Below are 14660 nucleotides of genomic sequence, written 5' to 3'. Positions count from 1 at the left end.
AATTAAACATCTGGCATTTAACGATTATGTCAGAGACAATTAAACATCACCATGTAGTTTCTTTGTTTCATGCTCCATCAAAGAATTGTTTGGTACCTCGTATGTCACAGTCCTTTTTATAGATGTAGGAACATCAAATCCTGCCACATTAATTTCTGGTTTGTAAGCAGTTATATTTTTAAATTCCTTCTCTCCTCCCCTCCTTTTGACAGGCCCTGATATTCATTCTAAAGTGCTTCGCTATACTTGTGAAGTTATTGGTTGTGTCAAGTTATAGCTTTAGATTGTAATGTGATTAAATATGCAAAATCTCATGATTCTGAATTATCTGAAGGAAGTAAATTTGCTATAAAGTTTCTTCAGTCTATAAAGTGGAAATTGATTTTCTGAACTCTAAATCTAAGTCAGTTTTAGATGCAGTACACCTTGTTTGCTTGGGACTGATTAAGGAGTTTTCTGTTGTTTGATTTATTATTGTCACGTGTATTGGTATATAGTGAAATGCATTATTGCTTGTGCTATACAGACAAAGCATAACGTTCATAGAGAAGGAAACAAGAGAGTGCAGAATGTAGTGTTACAGTCATAGCTAGAGTGTAGAGAAAGATCAACTTAATGCAAGGTAAGTCCATTCAAAATTCTGATAGCTGCAGGGAAGAAACTGTTCTTGAGTCCTTTGGTACGTGACCTCAGACTTTTGTATCTTTTTTCTGACGGGAGAAGGTGGAAGAGAGCATGTTCGGGGTCCTTGATTATGCTGGCTGCTTTGCTGAGGTAGCAAAATCAATGGATCTGTGGAAATGTACATGTGCAGACTTAATCCTTGAAGATAATGCACACGACCGTTCCATAGAAACAAAATATCATATGCAATAGGGATAGGAGCCGAACACTTAGCTTCTCAAGCCTGCTCTACCATTCAGTTTTGAACTTCTTTTTCAACTCCACATCTCTGCCCTATCCACTGGCCAGGGTAGGGTAGACGAGGAAATATTGTACCCATTAGCTGATAGTGGAAAGGCTAGGGGGCACAGATTTAAGGCAAGAGTTACATGGAAATGTGAAGAAGAACCCTTTGTGCAGTGAATGGTAATGACTAGGAATCCACCAGCCATGAGGCTAATGGAATCAGAAACAATTGATGAAAAATGATTCGGCACATGAAGGAAATGTTCCCACCTGGTTACAGGATTGAATGGGTTAATAAGACTAGCTGGTTGGCTGTGCAGAAAGCTAGCCTGCAATTAATGGGCTGAATGGCTTCCATCTATGGCAAAAATTACTCTTTTGATTCTGTGACTGTCGATTCTCCCAGTGCTGAAATATCAATCATATGCAACCTTATGGGGTGGAGAATTTCAAACATTCTTAACTTTTGAGTGAAGAAATCTCTGCTCATCTCAACCCTAAATGCTTGACCCTGTTATCCTGAAATTTTCTGACCCTAGTTCTATATTTTCCTGCTCATTCTCCCTGTGTTTGACGTGGGGGTGAGTGTCGCAGCTGATGGTACGGATCTCATAGAAACGTATGAGTTTAGAAGAGTGAGAGGGGATCTCAAAGAAATTTATAGAAGTCTAACAGGGTTAGACAGGGTGATTCAGGAAGAATGTCGCCAATGGTGGGGGAGTCCAGAACTAGGGGTCATAGTTTGAGTATAAGGGGTAAACCTTATAGAACTGGGTTGAGGAGAAGTTTACTATGAAAGAAAGTAGTTGAGGTCAAAACATTGTTTGATTTCAAGAAGTAGATATAGCTCTTGGGGCTAAAGGAATCAAGGGATGTGGGAGGAATGAAGGAATCAGGATATTGAATTCGATGATCAGTCATGATCAAAATGAATGGTGGAGCAGGTTCGAAGGACTAAATGACCTACTCCTATTTCTAGTTTCTATCACTGGAATTCTACCGCCTCACCTGCTGTGGAATTGGAGCGAACAAGGGGCGGACAATGAAAATGTCATTGACCTCAGGCGGGGATTTTCCGGTCTCGCTCAAGTGAGGCTGTAAAATCCTACCTATTGTTTCTATGTTTCAGTCTGAGGAATTGGCTACACTGTCCAATGACTTTGCCGATCTGCATTTTTTTGACCAAATCCTTATAGTGGAATAACAAATAGGTGTGAGTTTTGCACAACTCGCATTCATATAATTGCATAAAATATATGCATAAAATATCTATTTACTTCTATGGAACACTGAAGAGATTTCAACAATCAATCACAAAGTTCTACTGAGCAGCAAGCCACGTAGTGCTTGTGCTACACTTCGAAACTCATACTTTGTTTATAGCTCACATTAAATCAAAATGGCATCTGTGCATTTAATAAAAATCTTATTTTATGGCGTTTCCCTCGAGTCCCGAGAAGTGTTTTGCCCAAACACTCTTCACATCATAAATTTCAGCCTTCGTGGCTGTATTTTGTGAGGTTAAGACAAAATTACACACAAATTTCTTTTGATAATGAATAAAAGTAGCAATTACTCTGGATCAATTTAAATGTGTGCAGCCTTTTTAGAATTACTGTAATTAGTAAGGCTCTGCGGCTTCATAAATTTTCAATTCCCTTTATGCAAGACTTGCCTATTATTGAGGTTAACCTAAGGTCTTGATTTATAGCCCCTTGAAATAAAACCACATTGGTCCCGACTGACTGGTGACTACTGGTCAAGACCATACTTAAGTTTAAAACTTCTGCTTACTCAAAACCTAACAATCAATTTAACCAGAATTCAGTCGATTATTTATCAAAAATATTGGTTTAAAAAATGTGAGCTCCCTAGTAATAGTCTGAGGCTCAATGATACTACTTGAAACCTTGGAGAAGTATGTGACCCCCTAGGTGGGCATTTGACCACAATCACTTCACTACCAAGTCTGCCTACTTGGCGGTATGGTGGCACAGTGGTTAGCACTGCTGCCTCACAGTGCCAGGGATCCGGGTTCAATTCCAGCCTCAGGTCACTGTCTGTCTGGAGTTGGCACATTCTCCCTATGTCTGCATGGGTTTCCTCCGGGCGCTCCGGTTTCCTCCCACAGTCCAAACATGTGCAGGTTTGGTTGATTGGCTGTGCTAAATTGCCCTTAGAGTGAGGGGATTGGAGGGTAAATACGTGGGCTTGCGGGAATAGGGCCTGGGTAGGATTGCGATTGGTGCAGACTCGATGGGCCAAAAGACCTCCTCCTGCACTGAAGGGATTCTCTGATACTTCTCCTGGATAACGCCAACCTTAACCCCTGCCACAGCTTATCAGCTGCTGAAACTCTTATCTATGCATTAACTATGTCTACATTTGACTATTGCAACGCTCTCAAGGCCAGCCTTCTTTCTTCCCACTCTTAAAAAATTTAAAACTTTGCATTTAAAACTCTGTGCCCACATCCAAATTTCACCTCGCCCTTTTGAACTGTCAGTCCTGTGCTAGCGAACGCCTGCTCCCCGTCCAACGACACCTCAGTTTTAATGATCGTATTTTTGTCTTCCAATCTTTCCACAGCCTCATCCTTCCTTATCTTTGTAGCATCCTCTGGTCCTACAACCCTCTGAGATCTCCATGCTTATTTAATTTTGGTCTTTTGTGCATCCATCAAGGTGACACGGTGGCACAGTTGTTAGCACTGCTGCCTCACAGCTCCAGGGACCTGTGTTTAAGTCCGTCCTTGGGTGACTGCCTGTGTGGAGTTTGCACATTCTCTGCATGTCTGCATGGGTTTCCTCCGGGTGCTCCAGTTTCCTCCCACAATTCATATATGTGCAGGTTAGGTTGACTGGCCATGCTAAATTGCCCCTTAGTGTCAGGTGGATTAGCAGGATAAATACATAGGGTTATGGGGATAGGATCTGAGTGGGACTGTTGTGGGTGCTGGCTTAATGGGCCAAATGGCCTCCTTCTGCACTGTAGGGATTCTATGATTCTAAGTGCCACCAAGCCTTCAACTGCTTCGGGCTGAAATGCAAGTTCCCTCCCAAAATCTATCAGTTCCTCTACATTTCTCTTCTCTGAGGTACTCTTTCAGACCTTTCTTATTTCTGATCTAATGTCACCTTAATGTGACTCAATGTCAAATATTGTTTGGTAATTGCTCCCCCAATTTAGTAGGACATCAATGTCTGTAAGCATGGTTCAGTTTTAGTGACAGTCATAAAATACAATAGACAGCAATCAGTAGCACTGAAGGTATTAAGTAGCCATAACAGATATGTGTACGTTGTGAGGGAGAAGAGAGAGATTCATTTGGTGATCTGTTGAGATCTAAATGAATATCTTTCAATAGCAGGGAGTCAGAACATACGAACAATTATTATGTGAAATAGATATTTTTAACTTGGTAGAATGTTGAAGTAAAATGCAGTGTTTTATTACTAATGCCACTTGAGCTCATGTAATCGTGGGATGATGGCCTGTGCACTGTTAAAGATTTAGGGTGAATTAGTTTAATTAACATTAAACCACTTCCCAATAAATGTGTTAATGATACATAACTAACCTGACATTTTGTACTAACGCACAGTAGTTAAACAATTTCATTTTTCAAAGCTTGAAGAATGGTGAGTATGAGCCAATTTTATTGCTTCTACCATCCCTTACCTTCTCGAGTACATACAGCATGCACAAATGTGTACACTCTGGAAATAGATACTCTACTGGAGGAAGTGACATAAACTTGTCTGAATTGAGGGAACTGGGATTTATTCAGAAAAATCTTTAATTTGTACCATTTGGATTAGATAAAGCTGAACCCTCTTTTTAAAATAAAACATATTGCACCGAGCCTGTCCTCCTGTGTGCATCTTGTAACTTGATTTTCAATCCATCATGCAAGCCCATCTCCTATCCATTGACTCTGTCTACACTTCCTGCTGCCTCGGCAAAGCAGCCAGCATAATTAAGCATCCTGGACATTCTCTTTTGCACCTTCTTCCATCGGGAAAAAGATACAAAAGTCTGAGGTCACATACCAACCAACACAAGAACAACTTCTTCCCTGCTGCTGTCAGACTTTTGAATGGATTTACCTTCCATTAAGTTGATCTTTCTCTACACCCTAACTATGACTGTAACATTACATTCTGCACTTTCTCATTTCCTTCTCTATGAACGGTATGTTTTGTCTGTATAGTGCACAAGAAACAATATTTTTCACTATGATAATACATGTGAGAAGTCTCACAGCACCAGGTTAACTTAACCTGTGACTTCTTACTGGCATCTCCACATCATGTTAATACATGTGATAATAATAAATCAAATCAAATCAAAAAATCTACATGCTTCCCCTTGACAATGCTGAAACATTCAAAATAAGTGTGTGTTTGTTCCAGTTTGGTTTATGATGGCTGAGAGGTTTGTACTGATTTTGTTTTGGGATTCATGCAAATTGCTTATTTTTTAGACTCAGGCCTATTTGTCTCCAGGTAGTCTAATTGAGTTGGTCGAGGAGGGAAAAGAGATTGTATACCAATGTGTGCATCTTAGAAGAGAAAGGTTGATTTGGTCAGTGTATAAGCCTGGTGGTTAGCAGTTCCGAGCTCAGGAACCCCGTCATATTTGGACTTCAAATTCAGAGAACTGTTTTGTTTGATGCACAAACACTAGAGTCTAGATTTTGCGGTGGGGGCAAATCGATGGGGCCCACCGCTATCCATGGGAAAAAGTCTGGTCACAAAGAACTGACCTGTGTTGATTGCTGCTTCCCTGACGTTAGCTTGAATCTGGCACCATCGGAAAGAGATCTTCACGCAAATATAAAATTAGTTTCTCAATGCTAGAGAGGTTGTTCAGGCATTATGACGTTGTACACTGCGTAACTGCACATGTGCAGATACCAGATAGTGCGGACAGATTTACAAGAGTAAATGCAGCAAATACTGGCATTTTCACCATTGTTGCAACTGTAACATTTTCCCTTGGAGTATCTCCAGGTAAAATAGCTCTTTAGGATTCTATAGCAGTTAATTTTAAAAAGAAAGTGATGTTTCAGAGCAAGCTTTCGGTCCCCATTTGTTAGCTGTGTTTCACAATTATTGTCTTTGCCAGACACTAAAAACATTTGGTATTTTGAGTTATATTCATTGAAATTAGAAAATAATGTCCACTTTTTCGTATGTATTTCAGATTCATTGATATAAAGGATTCCTCAGGGAAGCTGGATTTTAGTCTGCTTTCTCCTGCTAAGAAAGATTACTGGGCCATGCTTGCCTATAACCGATCAAAGCTTTGTAATATTCTCTTCTCGAATGAGCTGAACCGCCGCCTGTCACCTCATGGAGTAACATCCAACGCTTTGCATCCAGGAAACATGATGTACTCCTCAATACACCGCAGCTGGTGGTTGTACACCCTACTGTTTGCCTTGGCTCGTCCTTTTACCAAGTCAATGGTAAGTGACCACCTCACAAAGCACTTTGAAATGAGTCGGATTGCATGTCGTGGGAGATGCCTGCCCAAAATAAAACTGCAGCTGTACATATTTCGTACTGAGATTATATAAGTCAAACTCAGTGTTTCACAGACTAGAATGCTTGAATTGGTGTGTAGGAGGATTTAGCTTTTGGAAAAAAATGAGAGAAACTTTGGAAAATAAAAGCCGTGCTTGTAAAGGTGATCAAATCCTTGGGACAGATGATCCAATTGGGAGAGGCCCACTCTCATGTCTATCATTTTAGGTGATCAGGAAGAAGGGAGGGCCTGCTGACAGTTTGGATGTCAGTTTTATTGTTTTCAAGTGAAATGTGTGTTTTTAGAAGAAAATTATACAATATTAAGTTATTAGTAATTTCGTGAAGCCCAACATAAAATCAGATAGTCTAACAGCCCAGAAACAGGCCATTCATTCCATCAAGCATGCGACTGTCACATTGATGATATTGTACTATTGTGGCTCTTGTGAGAGTTGAGAGAGAAACCTATGTAGTATTTTACTGGTGCCATTGATGCTTTTAAATCCGAGTCTTTAATCTTTGTTAAAGAAGTGCGATAATTTCCCAGCATGGCTGTGGTGTCCTTAGTTTAGACATTGTATTGTTCTCGTTTGCATTCCTTAGTCAATCTTGATTATGTGCAGTGATATAATTATGTCATATCTTAAAAAAGAAGACATCTGCTTACACCATAAGGGCTCAATGATGTTTTCTGTTTGAAAGAGCAAGTGACCAGCTGGTTGTGATGTAAAACCCAGGTCTTTGGCCAAGTAAAATGTGATTCCAACAGAAACCTTAGGTATTTTTCAACTGAAATCATCTATCATCTTTTGCCATATAGAGCAAGTGCCTTGGAGCAATTTCTGTCTCACTGCCTTAGTTTATTTGTTTACTGCAGTGCTTGAATATTAATTTTAGAGGAGACAAGCATTTTTCAGATATAATACTAATGTATGAGACTCTTCTGGTAACCTTGCTCAAGTGATTATAAAACTGTGTATTGGTCTTGATAGTATATTCAGAGTTTTCTTAGTATTTTCATCTCATTTTGTGATGATTGCTGTTTGCAGTTATTGAAATAAGGAAGAGGAGAAAAGGACATTCTCTTCCACTGCTGATAGTACGAAATGTTTGATGGTATCATACCTGTATTTAGCAATCCATGAAGTAAATCAGGATCTACCTTTGAAAATAATTGCACTGAATGAAGGGTCGTCAGGAGGGATCTTGTTGGAGCTGGTCTCTCTGACAATATTTGAAATTTGTAAGCTTGTCAAGCAGATTACCATTATCCCACGATTTGCACAATCCTTCATTCAGACAAATATTTTTGTTGGCAGGTTATGAGTAGAAGACTAGCATGTGTTTGAGTAGCAAGAGCTCAGCAGATGTTTTGAGCAAACCAAAGTGATTTTTTTCCCCCCTTTCTCAACGTGATGGATCAAAATGCCCAGAGCTTGCAGAAAGTTCTGAGACTATTGGGTTACTTTTCCGGTTCCAGTGGGTTGCCATCTATTGTACTGGAGTTTTAACAGATGTGCTTCTCTCTATTAATAAATGGGATGCAGCCCAAAGTCTGCCTCAGTGGTATAAATTAAGTTGGAGTAAAATATGTCAATCTGTCACGTTGGTTGTGAGTACCTTCCTTTCCGCTTCAGTCAAATCAGGTTTACAACATAATTTTACAACTTAATGCTTCAATCGAGCTTGAATTGAAGCAGGAAATTCAATACTTTCTTTGGCAATGCTCTACATTCATTTTGTATCTAGGTATCTGAATATTACTGGAGATCAAGTTTTCATTTTACATTCCCTGCCCTGTGTATGCAGAGCCCTGAATAAAGTAGTGGCTGTTATAATTTCACGATAAGTCTTCCATCATTTGACTGAAGATATAGCAAAGACTTATCTTCACTCCCCCTCCCCACCGCCATCTATAGCGAAGACTTAACCCGCCCCCCATGTAGTCCATTCTTGCATTGTGAAGTTAGAGAGAAAAAAAGAAACTGGCATTTTACTTTCATTTGTCATTTGTGAATTTTAATCACAGCCGTTGAAGGAAGAAAAATTAATTTTTTTTCTTTTCAGAATCTGCGGTAATCTTACAAAATTTATAATATTTATTCAGCTGGATGCACTACATAATTTATCTGAGGTAAAAGGAAATGTCTTCTGACTTTGTAAGTAAAGGACAATAAACATGAGAGTAACCATATAATTCTAACTGGAGAGCTGAGCTTTTTAACACACAGCAATAAAATGTAGCTGTGAATCCCAAAGAAAATATTTCCCTCAAATGCATTAACTTACGAAGTTAGCAACATTCTTTTACAGTATAGTTTTTAATATGAGCTCTAATTAGAATATATTTTGTGGTGACATGCAATTGTATCAAAGGATAACTTCAAGTGTGGATGTTCGGAGGATGAAAACTCATGCAGTTTTGTAACCTTTCTACTCTACCTGTCATTTTTAAGCAGTAAAGCAAACACTCATATTAAACCATTAACAGTTAACAGACAAGGCCCCAGTGAGTCCCAATAGATCAGTTTGTGTTTCTCTCTGTCATTTGACACCACGAATATTGTGGCACTGTGGGAGTGCCTTCATCACATTCAGTGATTCAAACGAAAAGCTCACCAGTACCTTCTTAAGGGAAACTAGCAGTAGGCAATGAATGCTGGCCTTGTTAGGAATACGTTTATGCTGAAAATGCATTTAAGCTATATCAACCTGGATAATAAGAACACTAATGTAAGAGATAAGTAATAAAAAGAATTCTTGTACTGGCATGATAGAATCAGGCATATAAGAAAAAGATGTAAAGAAATCAATGAACAGATATGAGAATAAATGAGAAGATCACAGGGAATAGATGTATTTGGAGAAAACAGTGGGAGCCTTTGGTTTCTCTGTGGGATATGGAGGACATTACAGATTGCCAACGAATGGCATCTGTCCTTTATGACTAGTTTGTGCCACTTTTTAGATGGCTGACTTCACCGTGCAGGGTGAGAATTTAAAGGACAAGACGAAAAATAGTTGATTGGGATTGTGTTTTCTCTCAGCTTCTGATCCACTGGAGAAAGGAACTAGCCATTAAATTGCTCACATTTTGATGGATATTTTGAATGCAACACTGAATGTAACAGTTGTGTTAAAGGATTGAAAATAAATTATTTTGGTGCCAGTCTATAAAAAGGAGATAAAAAATGTGATGATCAAAGAAACTATAGATTCAGGAACCTGATGGTAGGGATGGATTAAGAAAATAGAAAACACTCTGAAACAATGGTGAAGAACATAAGAACATAAGAAATAGGAGCAGGAGTAGGCCATCCAGCCCTTCGAGCCTGCCCCGCCATTCAATAAGATCATAGCTGATCTGTCGCTGCTCAGTTCCACTTTCAGCATTTGGGAGAAAGCCATTGAAAGGCATCAGGGGACATCGAACATATTAATAAGTAGTCAACAAGTGATAGAGCTTGATTGATACATTTACTGGAGTTTTTTTGAGAATTAACTGTGTTGATGAGACAAACTCAGTAAATGTTATATTTCTAGACTACAGAGTGCCACATCAGAGAATAGTATTTAACACATTGTTGGAAAAGCACAGAATGGGGAAGAAGTTTTGAAATGGAGAAGTAACTGATTGAATAAAGCAATGCAAAGTTCTGGTAATTAAGAGAGTAACATCAACATGGAAATTAATGCCGAGTGCAGTAACGGAGGGATTGCTTCTGGGCCGTTTTGTATGATCAATTTGCATAAAACAGATTAACACTGCTATTAAAATTGGACAGAGCAAAGTCATAAGAATGCGCTAAGTGTTTGCTGGCTAATATTGAGAACAATAGGTCAATGTGCATGGGGACTGGGAGACTAATATCATGTAGCTGTTTATGTAGCATCTTCTGTACAGTCACTTTGGGAATATTGCAATTCAACATTTTATTAAAGTAAATTACTCTGGTGTCCATAAAAAAGTGCTGAACTCAAAAATATAATTTTCAAATTCCATAACACTGCACGCAATATAATCCAGAAACTAATATAATTCATAACCATTAACATATTTCATATGTCTACTTCTGTGTTGTGTAGAAATTGTAGCTTTTTGACTTTACATGCAATAGAAAATATTGAAAACATGTCTTAGCTCTCATTTTTTATCCATGTATTTCTAAAGGCACCAGGTTTCCAAATGTGGTGTACATAGAATTAGTCATTCGGTAATACAGAACTTGAGTATTGCTGAAAAAAGAGACATGCAGTCAAAGCTTTTTGTCTTGCATTCATCAGTAAACATTTGGCATTCTTGAGACCGTGCTGATGAGCGCAAAACAAAAGGATTTGATAGCATGTCTCTTTTTATATAGAATGATATAGAATGTACAGCGCTGCTCAGACTAGCCCATGCTGGTGTTTATGTTGATCGGATAAACTCCCGCTCTGTTTTGTCTAATCCTAACAGCATAACCTTCCGTTTTCTTGTCCCTTGTGTGTTCACCTCACTTCTCCTTATATGCACCCCCACTATTCACCTCAATTTCTCACTGTGGTAGTAAGTTCCACAACCTAACCCATCTCTGGGTAAAGAAATGTCTTCTGAATTCTCAGTTCAATTTAATGGTGATTATTTTTTATTTATGCTTCCCTTTTTGATTTCCTCCACACGATGGTGGACAGCCAGTTCGAGCCAAGTAACCACCTGTGGCCTGGAAAAGTGACGAAAAATGGGTCTTCTTTATAGCTGGTCTTGGAGGGTCCTCACAATTTTATGCTTGAATTGCAGCGGCTGACAGTGAACCCAGTGCTGTTTCAGCTTAGTATAAGAGCATCTTATGCCTAATGAAACAGTGTGTTGACAGTTCCAAAGTTACGTTCACCATGATTTTTAAAACCATGCTAAGTGGAAAAATATTAGATTGAGATGTGGAAACAAATTCACTCCGGTGCAGAAGGAGGCCATTCAGTCCATCAAGTCTGCACCAACTCTCTCCCCTGCCCTATCCCTGTAACCCCACATGTTTACTATGGCCAATTCACCTAACCTGCAAGTCTTTGGACTGTGGGAGAAAACCGGAGCACCTGGAGGAAGCCCACAGGTAGAATGTGCAAATGCCACACACACAGTTAAATAGATAGAATCTACAGCGCAGAAGGAGGCCCATCAAGCTTGCACTGATCCCATCCAGGTCCCATGTCTGTAACCCCACATATTTTACAGCCTTAATCCTCCTGACACCAAGGGACAATTTATCACGGCCAATCAACCTTACCCGCATATCTTTGGAATGTGGGAGGAAACCGGAGTACCTGGAGGAAATTCACACAGAAAAAAAGAGGATGTGTAAATTCCACACAAACTGTCGCCTGAGGCTGGATTTGAACCTAAGTCCCTGGGGCTGTGAGGCAGCAGTGCTAACCACTGTGCCACCGTGTCACCCTTACCCAAGGCCAGAATTGAGCCTGCATCCCTGGTGAACAAAAACTGAGGAATGGGTGATGCAGTGTATCTGCACATTGTCCTTTCAATCCTGACCCCAGTCAGGGCAGGCAGAATGCACGTTTTGTCGTTTTTTTTGCCCTGTAATGATCTAATGTGGAATAAGCTTCAATCCAGTTCTGCTGGGTGTGCGTTCATTGTATCCCTTGACACTCCAATTGCAACCTCACTCAGCTGCCACCTAGCTGGTTAGTGTAAGGCATTGAAAATGCTGTATGGGTGTACTGGGAAAATTCTTCTACATTTAGCCATTCTATACACGGCCTGGAAATTTATAATTCTGATATTGGGTTATTGGGTGCCAAAAAAAACATGCAGTTTCCTAGGATTTATGTCAGCTCTGATCAACAGATTTAAAACAAATTATGTTCAGAACAGTTTCCATCAGCGAACCTATCCACTACCCTGCCCCCTCCCTTCCCTGCCCTAAAAATAAAAGGAGAAACTTGTGTTCAGGACCTTTGAATGATTTCCTTTCTAGAAAGGTTTTGTGGATTGCAATTCTGGTGGGCAAGATATTTTTCAAGTGTTTATGGTTGGCTTTAATTCCAATAATTTTAGGGAACAACTGTTCTGCAAATAATGGAAGTTAGAACTTGCTGATTTATTTTTTTCCAATTGCGTCAGTTAAGGGAAAAGGAAACCGATCTTGAAACATTTGTTAACATAATTTGAACAGTCCAGATTCCTGGTAATCTCTGCTTAATACAATACAAAGCTGCCATGAGGAAAATGGTACAAGACAGGGATACATCCAACTTGTAAATCCTTGTAATGCGTTCTACCCGTAACCAGCAAAATTCACTTCTAAATCCTTACGTGTCTACACTAAACTCTTAGAAATCATATGTAGTTGCAGTCAAAGTATGATGTCTCATTAATGACTGGAAATGTATGACTAAACCAATCTTGTTAATCCTCAAAGACTTTTGCTATTTAGTTGAAGAACAAACATGTGTTTTTATCCAAAACAACTTGGGCGGGATTTTGTGACCACACTCATCTGAAAACCGGAAAATTCCGCCAATGGACCTTTGCATTGTTTGGTCCCCCCCGTTACGATTCCCATGACCGGCACAAGGGGAAAATTCTCCCCCTTATCTTGTCTTCCTCACCAGGATCCTGAATGGTTAATTGTGAAAATATCTCACACCCTGAGACAGACAGAATATGGGCGAAACCTTCTCGTCATAAAAAATACTCTGCCATTTTTTGTGACGAGGAAACCAGTAGATTTTCTCTCCAGTTCTTATGACACTGGCAAAAAAATTCAAGGGGGCCTATTTCACACCATCATACAGGGGAGGTGGGGCTTCAACACCTCAGCAAAACCCCGCTACTCAGAGATTGGGGCTCAATCTTTAAAGGGTGTGCTACGCGGAACCTGCATAACCTCACCCGCTCATTACCCTCCCACCCCCTCATTCGTCAGCACCCTCCAGTTGTCACCAGCATCCCCAGCTCCCCCATCATCACTGCACCTAAATTAATTCCCCCACGCACCCCCCCCCTCCTGCAATTGAGGCTCCCACTGGAGACCACTCCTTAGTACAGGCTGGCATTTATAGATTAGCATGGTGCCCATCTGGCAGAGCAAACCTGTGCCAAGGGGCCATTCCAGGAGGCATTGTCAGGCCACTGCCTGGCATACCTCTCACCCAACCGGGCTTTAATTACCTTTATGACCTCGGGGAGACCCCCCACAATGCCTTCACACCTAGGTGGACGTGTTGTAAATGGTGCCAATATGATGTCACGCAGGTGCCCCCTGAATCTCAGGTGAGGCGGGAGGCCCTGGTCAGGGTGCTCATAATGCATTCTAATGTATTAAAATGAGCTTTCTGTGATCCTGTGACATGTTTCACACCACGCTACTGGTGAGAGGCTGGGAAGATCAGAACTTGGAACCTCACCGGCGCAAACCGCGCTCTCTGCATTTTGAGCACGTGTCACCGTTCCAGCAGACATGAATGCGGGCTCAAAATCCTCAATGCATCAAATTTATTTCATTTGTACTCAGCTGCAACCAAAGTACAAGAAAGGAAGTGTGGAGGTGATCTTCTCCGACAGACCTGCTGCTTTCCCAGCCTTGTGGTTTTGCTGCTCTTCATCTGCCTACGATTTTTACTTGGTGGTGCATCTGGTATAAGTGGCGTTCTTACTCTGCTGGAATGCACACTCGCCTTCCTTTTGAGAACAGCCTGGCATCTGCACAGCTGCTCTCCGTGATAGCCCTGTTGAGACTGAAAACTTAGCGTATGGAGAACCACAGGTGCGAATGAGTCTACATCCTAGCACTCTGTGGCACAGCAGGTTTGAACACCAAAATGGAATGTCATTAGAAGTCATATTTTGTGTTCTGCTTAATATGATATTTCTGTTCTCTGATTAACAGGATATGCAGAAAAGTTTGCTGATACTAAATTTCCATGCTGAAATTCATCATCTTTCACTCTTTAGCATGGCTCCGTTATGACTTTTGGCCGGGGGCAGTACTCTGCATTTCTTTCAGGCTCTCTTTGTCCTTCTATGTACTGTTTTTTTTGGAAACTTGTCGATAAATTGTGCGATAGAGAAACAGTGTTACACAACATTTTTTTTTAAATTAATTGATTTCAGCAATAATTTATCAGAGTGGAAGCAGTGCAAAAATAAAAATCACAGCAATGAGGAGTGGACAGTTGGCGCGTTAATGTGGTGAATCAATCAGATAATTATGGGGATGC

The 14660-nt window shown here is 40.3% G+C and overlaps 1 protein-coding gene across 2 annotated transcripts in view; it reads left to right on the top strand.

Annotated features, from left to right (window-relative positions):
• wwox (WW domain containing oxidoreductase) overlaps nt 1–14660 on the top strand; it is a 909285-nt gene that overhangs the window by 359596 nt on the left and 535029 nt on the right. For both annotated transcript variants that reach the window (XM_080186706.1, XM_080186707.1), the window contains exon 8: nt 6118–6382. In XM_080186706.1, the coding sequence (XP_080042832.1) occupies nt 6118–6382 (265 nt within the window). The remainder of the gene's footprint in view (nt 1–6117; nt 6383–14660) is intronic.

This window comes from Carcharhinus amblyrhynchos, chromosome 4, assembly GCF_965287045.1.
Source record: "Carcharhinus amblyrhynchos chromosome 4, sCarAmb.v2.hapA, whole genome shotgun sequence".
NCBI lineage: Eukaryota > Metazoa > Chordata > Chondrichthyes > Carcharhiniformes > Carcharhinidae > Carcharhinus > Carcharhinus amblyrhynchos.
Note: the sequence above shows the minus strand (reverse complement) of the source record. Positions and strands in the feature narration are given on the sequence as shown.